This window comes from Sardina pilchardus, chromosome 8 (genome assembly GCF_963854185.1).
Source record: "Sardina pilchardus chromosome 8, fSarPil1.1, whole genome shotgun sequence".
NCBI classification, from domain to species: domain Eukaryota; kingdom Metazoa; phylum Chordata; class Actinopteri; order Clupeiformes; family Clupeidae; genus Sardina; species Sardina pilchardus.
The window spans coordinates 17478052-17490855 of NC_085001.1; the positions used below are offsets into that span (position 1 = coordinate 17478052).

The window sequence follows — 12804 nt, forward strand, 5'->3', positions numbered from 1 at the left end:
ACGGTAAGTTACAGCATGAGCACATGCGTGATCACAACAAGGTCAGAACAACAGCAGTGATTTCACAGGACAGCAAAGACACTCACACACACACACACACACTTTGGCCATTAGACCCAGAACTACCATCACAGTCTGCTGTGTTAATGTCTAGAAAGTGGCATGTTGACTGTAAACTGCTTGGCAAGCAGAATGTGCAAGTAGGCGTAAATGCACACACACACAAACACTGAAGCATTCCAAAAAAGGCTGTATCAGTCATAAACTGCTCCCCCCTCTCTCCATATCCCTCTCTCGCTATCCCCTCCTCCAGAGGCATCTGTGATAGTTGCCCACACACACGCACACACACACACACACACACACACACACACACACACACACACACCTTTGCAGAACTCCATGAGGATGAGGACTTCCCATACACTGTCTCCCACTCCGTTGATGGCCGAATCCAGATAGCTCACAATGTTCTTGTGTCCAGACAGCTCTTTCTGCATAAACACAAACAAAAAAGCACACACACACACAAAGAAAAAAAACAATAGTTATCTACACACACCATTTCATAATCCATATGAAACATGGCAGGCCCAAGGTCAACCACATCTACCCCGCACGCACTCACGCGCACGCGCACGCACGCACGTCCATACCACCCATATTTACTGGCTTTTTTCAGGGACAAGAGATATGTAGGCTATGCTAAGAATTGTGGCTGGTTTACACAAATGAGAGAGAAAGATAACAAAAAAAAGTGCATATAAGTGTGTGTGTGTGTGTGTGTGTGTGTGTGTGTGAGAGAGAGTGCACGTGGGAGTAAAGAAGCAAGATAGGGAAGGAGGGTAAGAGAGAAGAGAAAAAGAGTGTGTGGAACTTCCTCTGTGTGTGTGTGTGTGTGTGTATGTGTGTGTGTGCAAGAGAGAGAAAGGAGGGAGCAGCTCACCATGATTGTGATCTCGCGCTTGAAGATGTTGAGGTCGGGCACGTTGTTGACGTACATCCTCTTCAGGGCACAGCGGACGCCACTGTGTGTGCGCGCCAGAAAGACCACAGAGAACCCACCTGGAAAACGAAAACACACACACACACACACATTAGTACATTGATACTACACGCTTCATTAAATGAATAAATACAAATAAAACACACAGCATGTGCCAACCCCTACCCTGTTTTAGGAAATCAATTAAAAAGATGAGCCAAGGAATAAAAACAGCGTGTCATACGTATAAAGTCTGTCAGGAGGAGTCAAGCACACAAAGAGCTCTTATGTCAGATCACACTGCAGGCCTTCTTACTGCTTACTGTGTGAAATGGAGCTAGCAGATGCTAGCTAATAAATGCAGGGGTAAACACAAACACATAAACATAAACACAGACTCTCCCTGGTGAGTCTGTATTGAGTCAGCAGCCCCACTGCCATTACTTCACCTCGCAATTGAAAGTGTGACCCGTCACCAACATGAGGTTCTCACAGGCCCATGTGAGCATCCAGTGCCTCTTTCCTAAGGCAAGCAGGGCGACTCAAACGGCACAGAACCTGCCGTCCAAAAGTTCCAACTGACTTGACCACAACGACTATCATCTCATAGATTTAACAGCTTGCTCCCAGACCAGTAAATGGACATAAAATCAGACAGACTGTGCACTGGACTGAGAGCAGCACTAAGATTGTAGGAACAGAACGTTCTGGAAGAAGAAACTCTTTGCCCAGTCACTGCCTGTGTTTAGCAGCCGCAGAAGAAATGGAGGCAGATTCTGGAAAGGTAGACCTTATTTAGCAAAGGCACAGGACTATAATACACATACACAGAGAGAATGATGAGAATGGTGTTCGCTTCTTAGCTCTCAATGTAGGTAGTTTAAACGGTTTAATTTCTATCTCCCACACACCCACACACACACACACACACACACACACGTAGCCATGAGTGTTGGCGATTCAGGTGTAGTTGTAGTACTGTTGTTGCTAGGGTGGTTGCCTAGGGATTTTGGTTTTCTTCTTGGTGGTGTAAGGTAATACATGAGGAATGTATGTAGGGTATATAACATTTACTTTTTTTGCTTGTCTGCCCATGATGGGTAAACACAAAAATGTACCAGCCAAAATCTTAAATTATATGTTAAATATACATTAGGTATGCACACAAATATTTCTCCTTCATGAGTGTTTTTCATCAGAACAGACATCATGACCAGAAAGCTTTGGGTGCGGACTTTCCTCAGTAGGTTCTGGATTAACCCTGTACTCTCCCCGGCATATTCTCACTGCCTTCCTCTTTTTGGTGAAATGCCATTATCGGTCACAGTTTTGCAGTAGTGCTCGTTGGCTTTAAGCTGAGCGGTGCTGGTGGTGGTGGTCAATGGGGAGTTTTAGTGAAGTGACTTTTTTTGTCATGGGTTTTTAGGTTGGAGGTGTGTTTCTGGGGCTTAGTGTAGTCGTTGTTGTTGGGGCTGTTTTCTGAGAGTAGTCAGTTGTGGTGTGTGTGTGTGTGTGTGTGTGTGTCCTGTTTAAGGTCTTGTCAGTTACTTAGTTGGTGTGACCACACTGGTGTGTGTGTGTGTGTGTGTGTGTGTGTGTGTGTGTGTGTGTGTGTGTGTGTGTGTGTGTAGCAGAGCCCCTTGGGGCCCCTCTGGGTTCCTCCTGCTGCTGCTGGCACTGCCCAGTCACTCCACTGCAGAGGGGTCAGGGGGCACACTCTCAAAACGCCACCGATGGGGCCGCCAGGGAGCTGTGTGTGTGTGTGTGTGCAGGCGAGAGAGAAAGAAAGAGAGAGAGAGAGAAGTGCACTTTGTCTTTGTGTTTTGTGTGTGAACTATGAAGACTGCACACAAGTGTGTGTGTGTGTGTGTGTGTGTGTGTGTGTGTGTGTGTGTGTGTGTGTGTGTGTGTGTATATATATATATGTTTGTGTGAGTGTGAGAAAGACCAAGCGACAGGATGTGTGTGTGTGTGTGTCTGTGTGTGTGTGTGTGTGTGTGTGTGTGGGGCAGAGGGGGCTGAGTGAAAGAATGTACGCTGGCACCCAATGATCATCCAGCCAATGCTCACTAATACAGAGAGAGAGAGAGAGAGAGAGAGAGAGAGAGAGAGAGAGAGAGAGAGAGAGACAGATAGAGACAGAGAGAGAGCAAGCAACAATGAATGTCAAAGAAAGAATAACAGAAGAGTGAGAGGAAGAGAAAGAATGAACGAAGAGAAAAAAAGAGTGAAAGAGAGAGAGAGGAGCGAAGGAAGAGAGTGAAAGAGAGCGGGTGAGCATAAAAGTGAGGGGGGCAACAATACAACACTTGTTGCCCGACAAGCCCCACACTCTCTCACACGGCCAGGGAGGCAGGGAAGGAGAGAGAGAGAGAGAGAGAGAGAGAGAGAGAGAGAGAGAGAGAGAACAGAGAGAAACAAAGAGAGGACATCTAAGAAATAACAAAGCATTACTATCCCTGCTGTTTGTGAGGACTACTGTAAACTTAGTGAAATGACATGGTGTGTGTGTGTGTGTGTGTGTGTGTGTGTGTTATGAACTCTCAATCATGGCTCTCTTCTGTGTGTTTGTGTGTGTTTGAGTGTGTGTGTGTGTGTGTGTTCTAGGCCATCAGTCATTGCTCTCCTCTCCCGACTCCTCACATCCACTCTAGCTGATTAGCCGCAGCGCGGAGATTTACCGGCGACCACTGGGTTCTGCGGAAAGAGGAAACCTCGGAACTTCAGAAGGCGCTTAGACCATACGTGTACACACACACACACACACACACACACACACACACACACACACACACACACACACACACACACACACACACACACACACACACACACACACACACACACACACACACACACACACACACACACACACACACACACACACACAGCTGGAGAGGAGGAAGTGAAACTCATGGATGCTGAACTAGTAAACGAACCCTGCCACCCCCGCATCAGGTCAAACACACTCCGCTGGTTTGGTGTGGCCTGTAAGCAACCACGTGGGCACAGGCCTACTGGCTCTAACGGTACACAGCAACAACACACAACACAAACAGATAGTCGATAAGCACACGCAGACACACGTACACAAACACACACTCACACCTTAACACACTAGGCACTCACAGACACAGATTCTAGTCAGATACACTAGAGAGGTTTCCTTCTCTCAGATAGGAACAGGAAGTGAGCAGGGCTGGCATGATCTCAAGGGAGATCCAGAGCCACCACATAACACTCCAGAAAACACCAACAAGCCCCATGAACAACAGGGAAAACACACACACACACACCATAAACACTGCACACAAACCCTTACAAATTGGCATACATGGTTCATCATAAAACATGCACACATAGAACTACAGTATACACTAGTGTTGTTTTTGGCGGCCTGTTTTGGTTTTAGTTTTAGTCTAGTCTTTGTGTCAAGCTGTCATTTTAGTTTTTATCAGTTTTAGTCACGTTCATACTCTTTTAGTCTAGTCAAGTTTTAGTCGACTAAAAGTATGAGCATTTTAGTCTTATTTTCGTCTAGTTTTAGTTGACGAAAACTAATGACTTTTAGTCTTGTTTTAGTCAATGAAAATTGGATTTTAGCATCTTTTTATTAATGCAATTCTATTTTAAGGGGTTGTTCCTCCATATACTGGGTAAGACTGTTTTTAGTGGCAGGCACTATAGCACCAGCGAACTCTGAAACTATAGGACTGGATGAAATGTGCAGATAATGGTCTCCACTGATAAATATCACACTGGCTAACCTGGAAATGAGGTCCTATGTCCAAAATTCTGAACTATCCCTTTAATAGGAAATGATACATTTTGGTTAATTTTCATGGATTAAAAAATTACAAATATTACAGGTTACATAGTCACTGAACATTGACAGTGGAATCAGGTATGTTACACATACTCCCCCTGTCACCATGAAAGGACTATTTGGAATATTCTGTAGACCTGCTGTTCCTTTTCAGAGAACAATTTAACTTAAGATCAAGTTGTCCTTAGGTTATTGAATGCTGTAAATGTGGATGCTATTTCACCATTAACTAGGTAGCCTAAGCGTGGTTACACACAGTTGTCATCTTAATGCAGTGTTTTGTAGCCTATAAAACGCATTTCACGTTCATCACTCAGTTTTGGTAGGCTACAGGCCTATGCCTTGAGTGGTCGCTGCCCCTTTAAATTACGTTTTAACTCCATGCTGATTTTGTTGATGAACAGCACCGTCTTTGAGTCAGTTCTTCTACCTTTTAAATAAACGACACACGCGCACTTGTGTGGTTGGTAAGGAATTGTTTTCAATAGTTTTCGCACACAACATTAGATAGCCTACTAAGCCAAGGTTCCATTAAAAATGTGTCTATGATTAGAACTTCGTTGCTGATCGGTGGAATAATGTTATTATTGTAGGCTATATGACAGCGCCAGCATCAGCTGGACAGAAGCTTAGGCTACACACTAATCAAATCTGCAGTTGCCTGTTAACATTTTCATCTGAATTAGATCTACATGCGGAGGTGAGATAAGTAGCCTAGTGCAAAGTTGAACTGAGAGAGTTGCCAATCTAACGGACTGAACGTAGCCTATATTTCTTAGCTTCTATTAGCGATAACGATAGGCTATACATCTACCGCTCCTTTGCTACATGATCAAATATGATCAGATGAGTGACAGAAGCACCGGATATGACCAACAGGCCCACGCGAGAAACGCTGGTCCTCTGATATGATAATCAGACCATGCAACCTGATGCGCCCCTGAAGTGAGACGCAGGAAACAGAAATAGGCTACTGCAAAATAATAACACGACTAAACGACACAAAATAATGTTATAACATTCCTGTCCTTCTGGTCTTCGAAAATGAAGAGAGATGTTAGCATGTTTTTATTTTGTAAACCACATTTAGTCTCGTTTTTATTCGTCAACGATATTGCCTTATAAATTTAATTATAGTCATCGTCACATGGCCAGCATTTGCGTTGCGTCTCGTCTCGTTATAGTCACGTGAAAAAAGTTCGTTGACGACGATATTTAGTCATAATTTTCGTTGACGAAAGCAACACTAGTATACACACACACATTTTCCCTCATAAACTCACACTAATCATACAGGCAAGTGCAAACATAGGATTAAGCAAGGGCAGACAACCCCTATAAACTGCAGGTAAATGCATGCCCACTTGCAAACATGCAACACACAAGTGCACGCACACGCACACACAAAGAGGAAGTTGCCCATCCTCCAGAGCTCAAGGTCTCATGCAGTCACCCAGTCATCTGAGCCTCAGCTCACCCCAGTGTCCAGGAGTGTTGAGACATAGTGCTGCCCTCTCTCTCTCGGACACACACGACTCGAAACTGCTTCTGCTCTGGGTTAAAACCAGTAGTACCATCAATTGTTCCGGTCATACACACACACCATTCTTAACTATAAAATCCTGCTTTCTACTTTGGTCTTACGAGAGAGAGAGAGAGAGAGAGAGAGAGAGAGAGAGAGAGAGAGAGAGAGAGAGAGAGAGAGAGAGAGAGAGAGAGAGAGAGAGAGAGAGAGAGAGAGAGAGAGAGAGAGAGAGAGAGAGAGAGAGAGAGAGAGAGAGAGAGAGAGAGCGCTTGTCTATGGGATTAATGGTGGGTGATGTACCAACTGGGCAGTCACATACAATCATGTGTGACTGTGAACACTCAAAAGGAACCCTAAAAAGGGTTGTACACAACTGGATGGACAGACAGGCAGTCACATACATGGGAAGCACATGTGCACACAGAGACACATGAACATACTTTAGATAGATTCGTACTTACAAAGCACATATCCATGAGTCTAAGGAGGGAGGCGACACACACACACACACCAGCTGTTTGCGGTCAGTCAGCAAGCAGGCTGGTTTCTGAGTTTCCATATGCTACTAGATCAAGTTCCTAAGACAGAGTGCAAATGTGTGTGTGTGTGTGTGTGTGTGTGTGTGTATCATCCACCTATGTATGTGTGGTTGAGGAGGAAGACCTTAGATCTACAGATCGTTGCTTCAACTCTTCACTCCACAGGGCTGAATATCAACCGAATAACAGCTCACCATCACACACACACAAACCGATGCATAGCTTCCCTCACAAACGCTCGAACCCAAGTGTCCCAACATGACATCCCCTTACCCCTCAGGGACACTAGCGTACTTCCACACAGTGTGCAAACCCACACAGTTCTCCTCCCACTGCTCATGATGATTACTTTGTGTCCTGCAGAGGACATGCCTAGATAGGGCTTTATCGACCCGCAGGAACTTTGCTTTCTGTTTTCACAGCCTGTACAGCGAAAGAGATACTGATGGCAGCAACAAACAGATATGAAGACACATTAGCCACATGCGCCTGGCCTGTGTGTGTGTGTGTGTGTGTGTGTGTGTGTGTGTGTGTGTGTGTCTGGCCTCAGGATAAAGTATTATGCCTTTTTACTATGAGTCTGTGTATATGTGTGTGTGTGTGTGTGTGTGTGTGTGTGTGTGTGAGTGTCCGACCTGTGTAAGGTCTTGTCAGTTACTTAGCTTGTGTGACTACACTGGTGTGTGTGTGTGTGTGTGTGTGTGTCCTGTGTAAGGTCTTGTCAGTTACTTAGTTGATGTGACTACACTGGTGTGTGTGTGTGTGTGTGTGTGTGTGTGTTCCTGGTTGACCTCTGCTCTACAGTGCGGCAGCGGCGCTGCAGAGCACTCAGTCTCGTGACTCACGTAAGCGACACATCCAAATTCAGAAGACCGCAGCACACCACTGCTGTTAGCAGGCAGAGGACAGCTGTCCGCTCTCTCTTTGCATCTCTTCTCTTTCGTCTTGTTGTTCTTCTTTGTCTTCTTTGTCTCCCCAATGTCTCTCTTTCGCTTCATCTGTCTACAGTCAAAAATACTGCATCTTTCTACTGTCGGCATCTAAAACAACTACCTGTCCAGATGTTTCTTCAAGGAAGTGCATAGTGTTGCTTTTACTATGGATTGATCTATCCATTTGTCTATATAGTTGTCCATCCTACCATTTCACCCAACACACGAGGCATTAAAAACCTCCAAACAGCATTGCTGAAACAGGTTAACAAAGCACTGTAACACTGTAAGCAAGGTAGAGAGGGATAGAGAGAGAGAGAAAGGAAGAGTGAGAGAAATACAGGAAGAGGGAAAGATGTCAAGGAGACAGACTGATAGAAAGAGAGGGACCATTCATTTATAACTTAACTTAAAAAAAAAACAACTGGTTTCTTATCATAGCTCATGTCTTGAATGAATCGCTATAGACGTATGGCGTTTTGTGTGAGGGTGAGTGCTGGGGGAGCTGGTCTGTGCTGATCTCAGAGGAGTGCGGAGTAGAGGGGCTGATGGAGGTCTGGAACCACTGAGAAACACTTCCTGTCCTCACCACCTCCACCCCTCCCCCAACATGACATCATCCTCTACAGATTATCAGTCTCCCCCCAAAACACAGTCCAGCTCCACAGCAACACAGCCAAATAGGACCCTCTCGCGCACTCATATACAGTACAGGTATCTAAGTATCTATGTATGTATGTATGTACGTACGTAGGTACGTACGTACGATGTGTGTGTGTGTGTGTGTGTGTTCCTCACTGCTTGCTTTGCATGGCATGCCATGGATTTTCATAACTTACACTTCCTCCATCATTTCATACATAAACACACAGCTTACAATCTTAACTCTTTCAGAAACTACACACACACACACACAGCCATCTTTCTACTTGGCAATCAACACTATAGGTGCCTCTCATGCAGCGTTTATACGTCCTCCCTCGCAGCTCGGGCCTCGATCCTCACTGATCTACATAAAAAATTATGGGGGGGAAACAATGGGATAGTCTATCCAGTGTTAGTTATAGATCAGTGGGAACGCCCCTCGAGGATCGAGCATCGAGGATCGAGGAGGCATGTTGAGAGGCACCCAGAGTGCCACGAAAGAGCCGACATCCACACACACATACTCCCCCCTCAAACCTCACACACATGCACACGCCACCACAGTTCATCTCACCCCTCCTACAGAGCACAGAAGAGGGTAATCTGCAGCGGCAGAGGATGTGCTAAGGAGAGCAGAGCAGAGGACCACCCAACAGCCTTCTGCTCTTCCTTCTCCACACAGATCAGCCGACAACCAATCAGAGAGGAGTGACGAGTGGGACACACTAACCTACACACACACACACACACACACACACACACACACACACACACACACACACACACACACACACACACACACACACACACACACACACACACACACACACACACACACACACACACACACACACACACACACACACACACACACACACACACACACACACACACACACACACACACACACACACACACACACACACACACACACACACACACACACACACACACTCCAGTACAAGCACACCAGCACAGAGGCACAGGGTGGAAGTGATGTCGCTGCGCTCCAATGATGTCACAATGGGATCTGCCAAGGGGCATGGAAGAAGGGGATTCTGGGGGATTCTGGACACCGAGGCAGCTCACAATGGGGCGCTTTCAGCTACGAGCCCACGGTAAGCCGTGTGACGCGCTCGCGCCATGAGAACGCATCCTGCCGGCTGGCCAGTCCATTAGAGGGTCAGCAGGCGAGGAGGAGGAGGAAGAGGAGGAGGAGGAGGAGGAAGGCACCATTAAATGACATGGAATGTCAGAGCAGGGCCTACCCCCGGTGATGTCACACCAGCGCTTTCTGGTTACATGGTCTCACTCTCTCCCGAGGGATTCTGGGAGAATCTGTTCACCACATTTCCTTTTGGCCGCTATGCTCGAGTGTGCTCCCTCCCATACACACAGAGACACACAGAGACACACATACACAAACACACACACACAGGGCTCAGAGGATTAAAGGCTAGGCACTTATCTGGCCATGTGTAGTGTGAGCATGAGAAAGAATCCCAGTCGTGTTCAGGGTTGTGTGTGTGAGTGTGTGTATGTGCGCGTGTGTGTGTGTGTGTGTGTGTGTGTGTGTGTGTTGAGGGGGCTCTCCCACAGGTCATCTGTAGGAGTATGTGTGTTCCTGTTTCCAAAATGCTAAATCTTCTCCCATGCACTCCGAGAGAGAAAGAAAGATAGGGGGAAAAAAAGGGGGGGGGTAGGAAATGAGAGGGAGAGAGAGCGAGAGAGCGAGAGAGAAAGAGAGAAAGAGAGAGAGAGAGAGAGAGAGAGAGAGAGAGCGCAAGCGCAAGAGAGAGCGCGAGAGCCATGAGACAAGACAGGGCTACGAGTATGCACTCAGCAAGGAGCTGGAAAACACTTTCTGCTCTCTCTTTGGGGACAGGGGCTTAGGGGTGGAGTGAGTGTGTGTGCGCGGGTGGGGGTGGGTGGGGTTACATGTCTGGGACACTGTGTGTTGCTGCCGCTCTCGTCTGGCCTGCTCTACTGCCTGCAGATCACGGTCAGACATTCGGAGGACACAACTTCATGTAGCCGCCTGCAGCCGTCATATGCTGACTGCATGCGTGATTATTTCAAAGATTCTGATACCTTTTCGGCCCTTACGTCATGCACAGCTCCAGGTTGAAAACGTGTCAGAATCTCAGAAATAAATCACGTATGCAGTCAGCTTAAGACGGCTGCAGGCGGCAGTTGTACATGAAGTCGAATCCACCTGCAGAACTGACCAGGGCAGAGCCAGGGGTGAGAGACGGAGGGACCCCATCTACCGCTCCTCTAGTCCTCGTACCTTTTCTTTTGTCGGTCATTATTCTCTCCTCTTTCCACAACAGATCAACTCACCCCCCCCCCCCGTCACACTCCCAGCACCCTAACCCTTCTCTTTAACACCAAGTCTCTCTTTTTCCATCTCTCTGAAACACAGACACACACACACCCTTCCTTCACCCCACAGCTGACTTTCTGCATCTGGACATGAATGACGTCAGCCTCACAGCGGTTTGCATACCACATCAGAAAATGTTGCTTTGCTTGTGTGGGTCTCGTGTCCAATGAAGCCGACTCTGAACTGCACCTCTGGGCTCCTGATCGGATCTGCCTCGGTCGAACCGCTTATCGCTTTAGCGGAGAGAGCCTCTCGGCACAGAACATGCTTCTACGCCCCCCCCCCAAAACAAACACACACACCCACACCCACACCCACTGGCTGTGGCATGACAGTTAAACCTCTGAATCTCCGAGTGGGGCAGGACTCTGTCTCTGGCAGGGACGTCCAGCAGCAGCAGTTGCACCAGCAGCATGCCATGCAGTTGTGTGCCAGTTAGCAAATCATGATAATGGCTAATTATGCCCACGGCCGCCGGAGCGCCTCGGAGCCTCTCTGCAGAGCTCCGCCGGGATGTGGCGGGGCGCGTTGCGCTGGAGGGACTCGCCCGGGACACGGCTGCCTCCGTCTCTATCGGACTGAACCCAACATCAAGCGTCAGGAGGGGAAGGATGCCTGCTGTTAGGATGTGTTAAGAGAGAGTGAGCGTGAGCGTGTGTGTATACGTGTGTAAGGATTCAGTGACACTGGGAAGTGTAAGTGTGTATGTATGTGTGTAAGGATCCTCAGCATTCAGTGACATTGGGAAGTGTGTGTGTGTGTGTGTGTGTGTGAGTGTATGTGTGTGCTGGGAAGGATGCTCGGCGTTCAGCGCCATCTTATGATGCTAGAGGCCTAATCTCCACTCCTGTTCATCTCGCCAGGGAGAAAACACCATCTGACACTTTCAGAACACCGCAGCTCACGTCTCTTCGTAGTCTCCCCACCCTCCCCCCCTATCTCTTTCTCTCTCTCTCCCCCCACTCTCCCTGTCCCTCTAGCTTTGTTTATCGTCCTATTCAGTCATCTCTCTTTCTTTTCTTAGTACTCAATCTGGCTCCTCCGGTCTACTTTACGTCTCCCCTTTTCTCTCTCTCTCATCTCTTCCCTCCTCCTCATCTCTCTCGCTCTCTCTCTCTAAAACCTTGCTATGGTCTGGGCTGCCTTGCTGTCTGCGTTGACAGGTATTATCTCCAGCTCTTACAGACATCTTTGAAGAGTTTGTCGGTGCCGTGCATGCGTCTCTTAAGAGGGGCCTTGTCTAAACTGATTCCTCTCGCTGTAACCGAGCTCTCGCCCGTTTATCTGCCGGGTCTAAAAATAGAGCCTCGTGGCCGTTTTGGTTTTGGTGTGCAGTTGGGAGATTCTGCACTCGCCGGTCTTGTTGAACAACACTAGCACTCCGTCTACTCTTCTAGAACTTTCTGAGCACTGAATGTAATGAGGGCCCTTCACTGTTTCTCAGAGAGAGGAGCCGCTTTTATTTTTTTTTGCACATCTCCGTCAAACGCTGGAGGAGTCAGCCGTGTGCTGTTTTTAGCAGGGCGGTGTGTATTTCCAGCTCAGGATTCCTGAGAGAGCCAAAGGAATGATCCTGGATTTGAAACCTGTAATTCGTAACAGAATTACATTTCTGCTCCCGAGGTCAACCCCCAAGTCACCCGGAACGTCCCGTGTGTTTGCGCCATCATTTCATTTTGATCTGGTGCATCTCCAAAAGCCTTTTTCTTTCATTATCTCACTGACCGAAGCAACAGAAATCATTTCCTTCTCTGACATTGCTTCTGTTTTTTTTGGTTGTTTTGCTTTCAACAGGGGAACATGAGCAGGACAATAATATCTAAGGGACTCCACTAAAAACACATTCAAGATCGAAATGAAGGCGTTATAACTTTGAGAAAGAGGGTCAAAAGCTAGCCACATTGAAGACTGTTCCTTAAAGAGGGTCAAAAGCTAGCCACATCGAAGACTGTTCCACACACACACA

General features: G+C 47.2%; 1 protein-coding gene across 3 annotated transcripts in view; it reads right to left on the minus strand.

Annotated features, from left to right (window-relative positions):
• bmp2k (BMP2 inducible kinase) overlaps nucleotides 1–12804 on the minus strand; it is a 60691-nt gene that overhangs the window by 29301 nt on the left and 18586 nt on the right. For all 3 annotated transcript variants that reach the window (XM_062543023.1, XM_062543022.1, XM_062543024.1), the window contains exons 2-3: nucleotides 947–1065; nucleotides 389–494 (exon numbers count right to left, since the gene is read on the minus strand). In XM_062543023.1, coding sequence (XP_062399007.1) covers nucleotides 389–494; nucleotides 947–1065 — 225 coding nt within the window. The remainder of the gene's footprint in view (nucleotides 1–388; nucleotides 495–946; nucleotides 1066–12804) is intronic.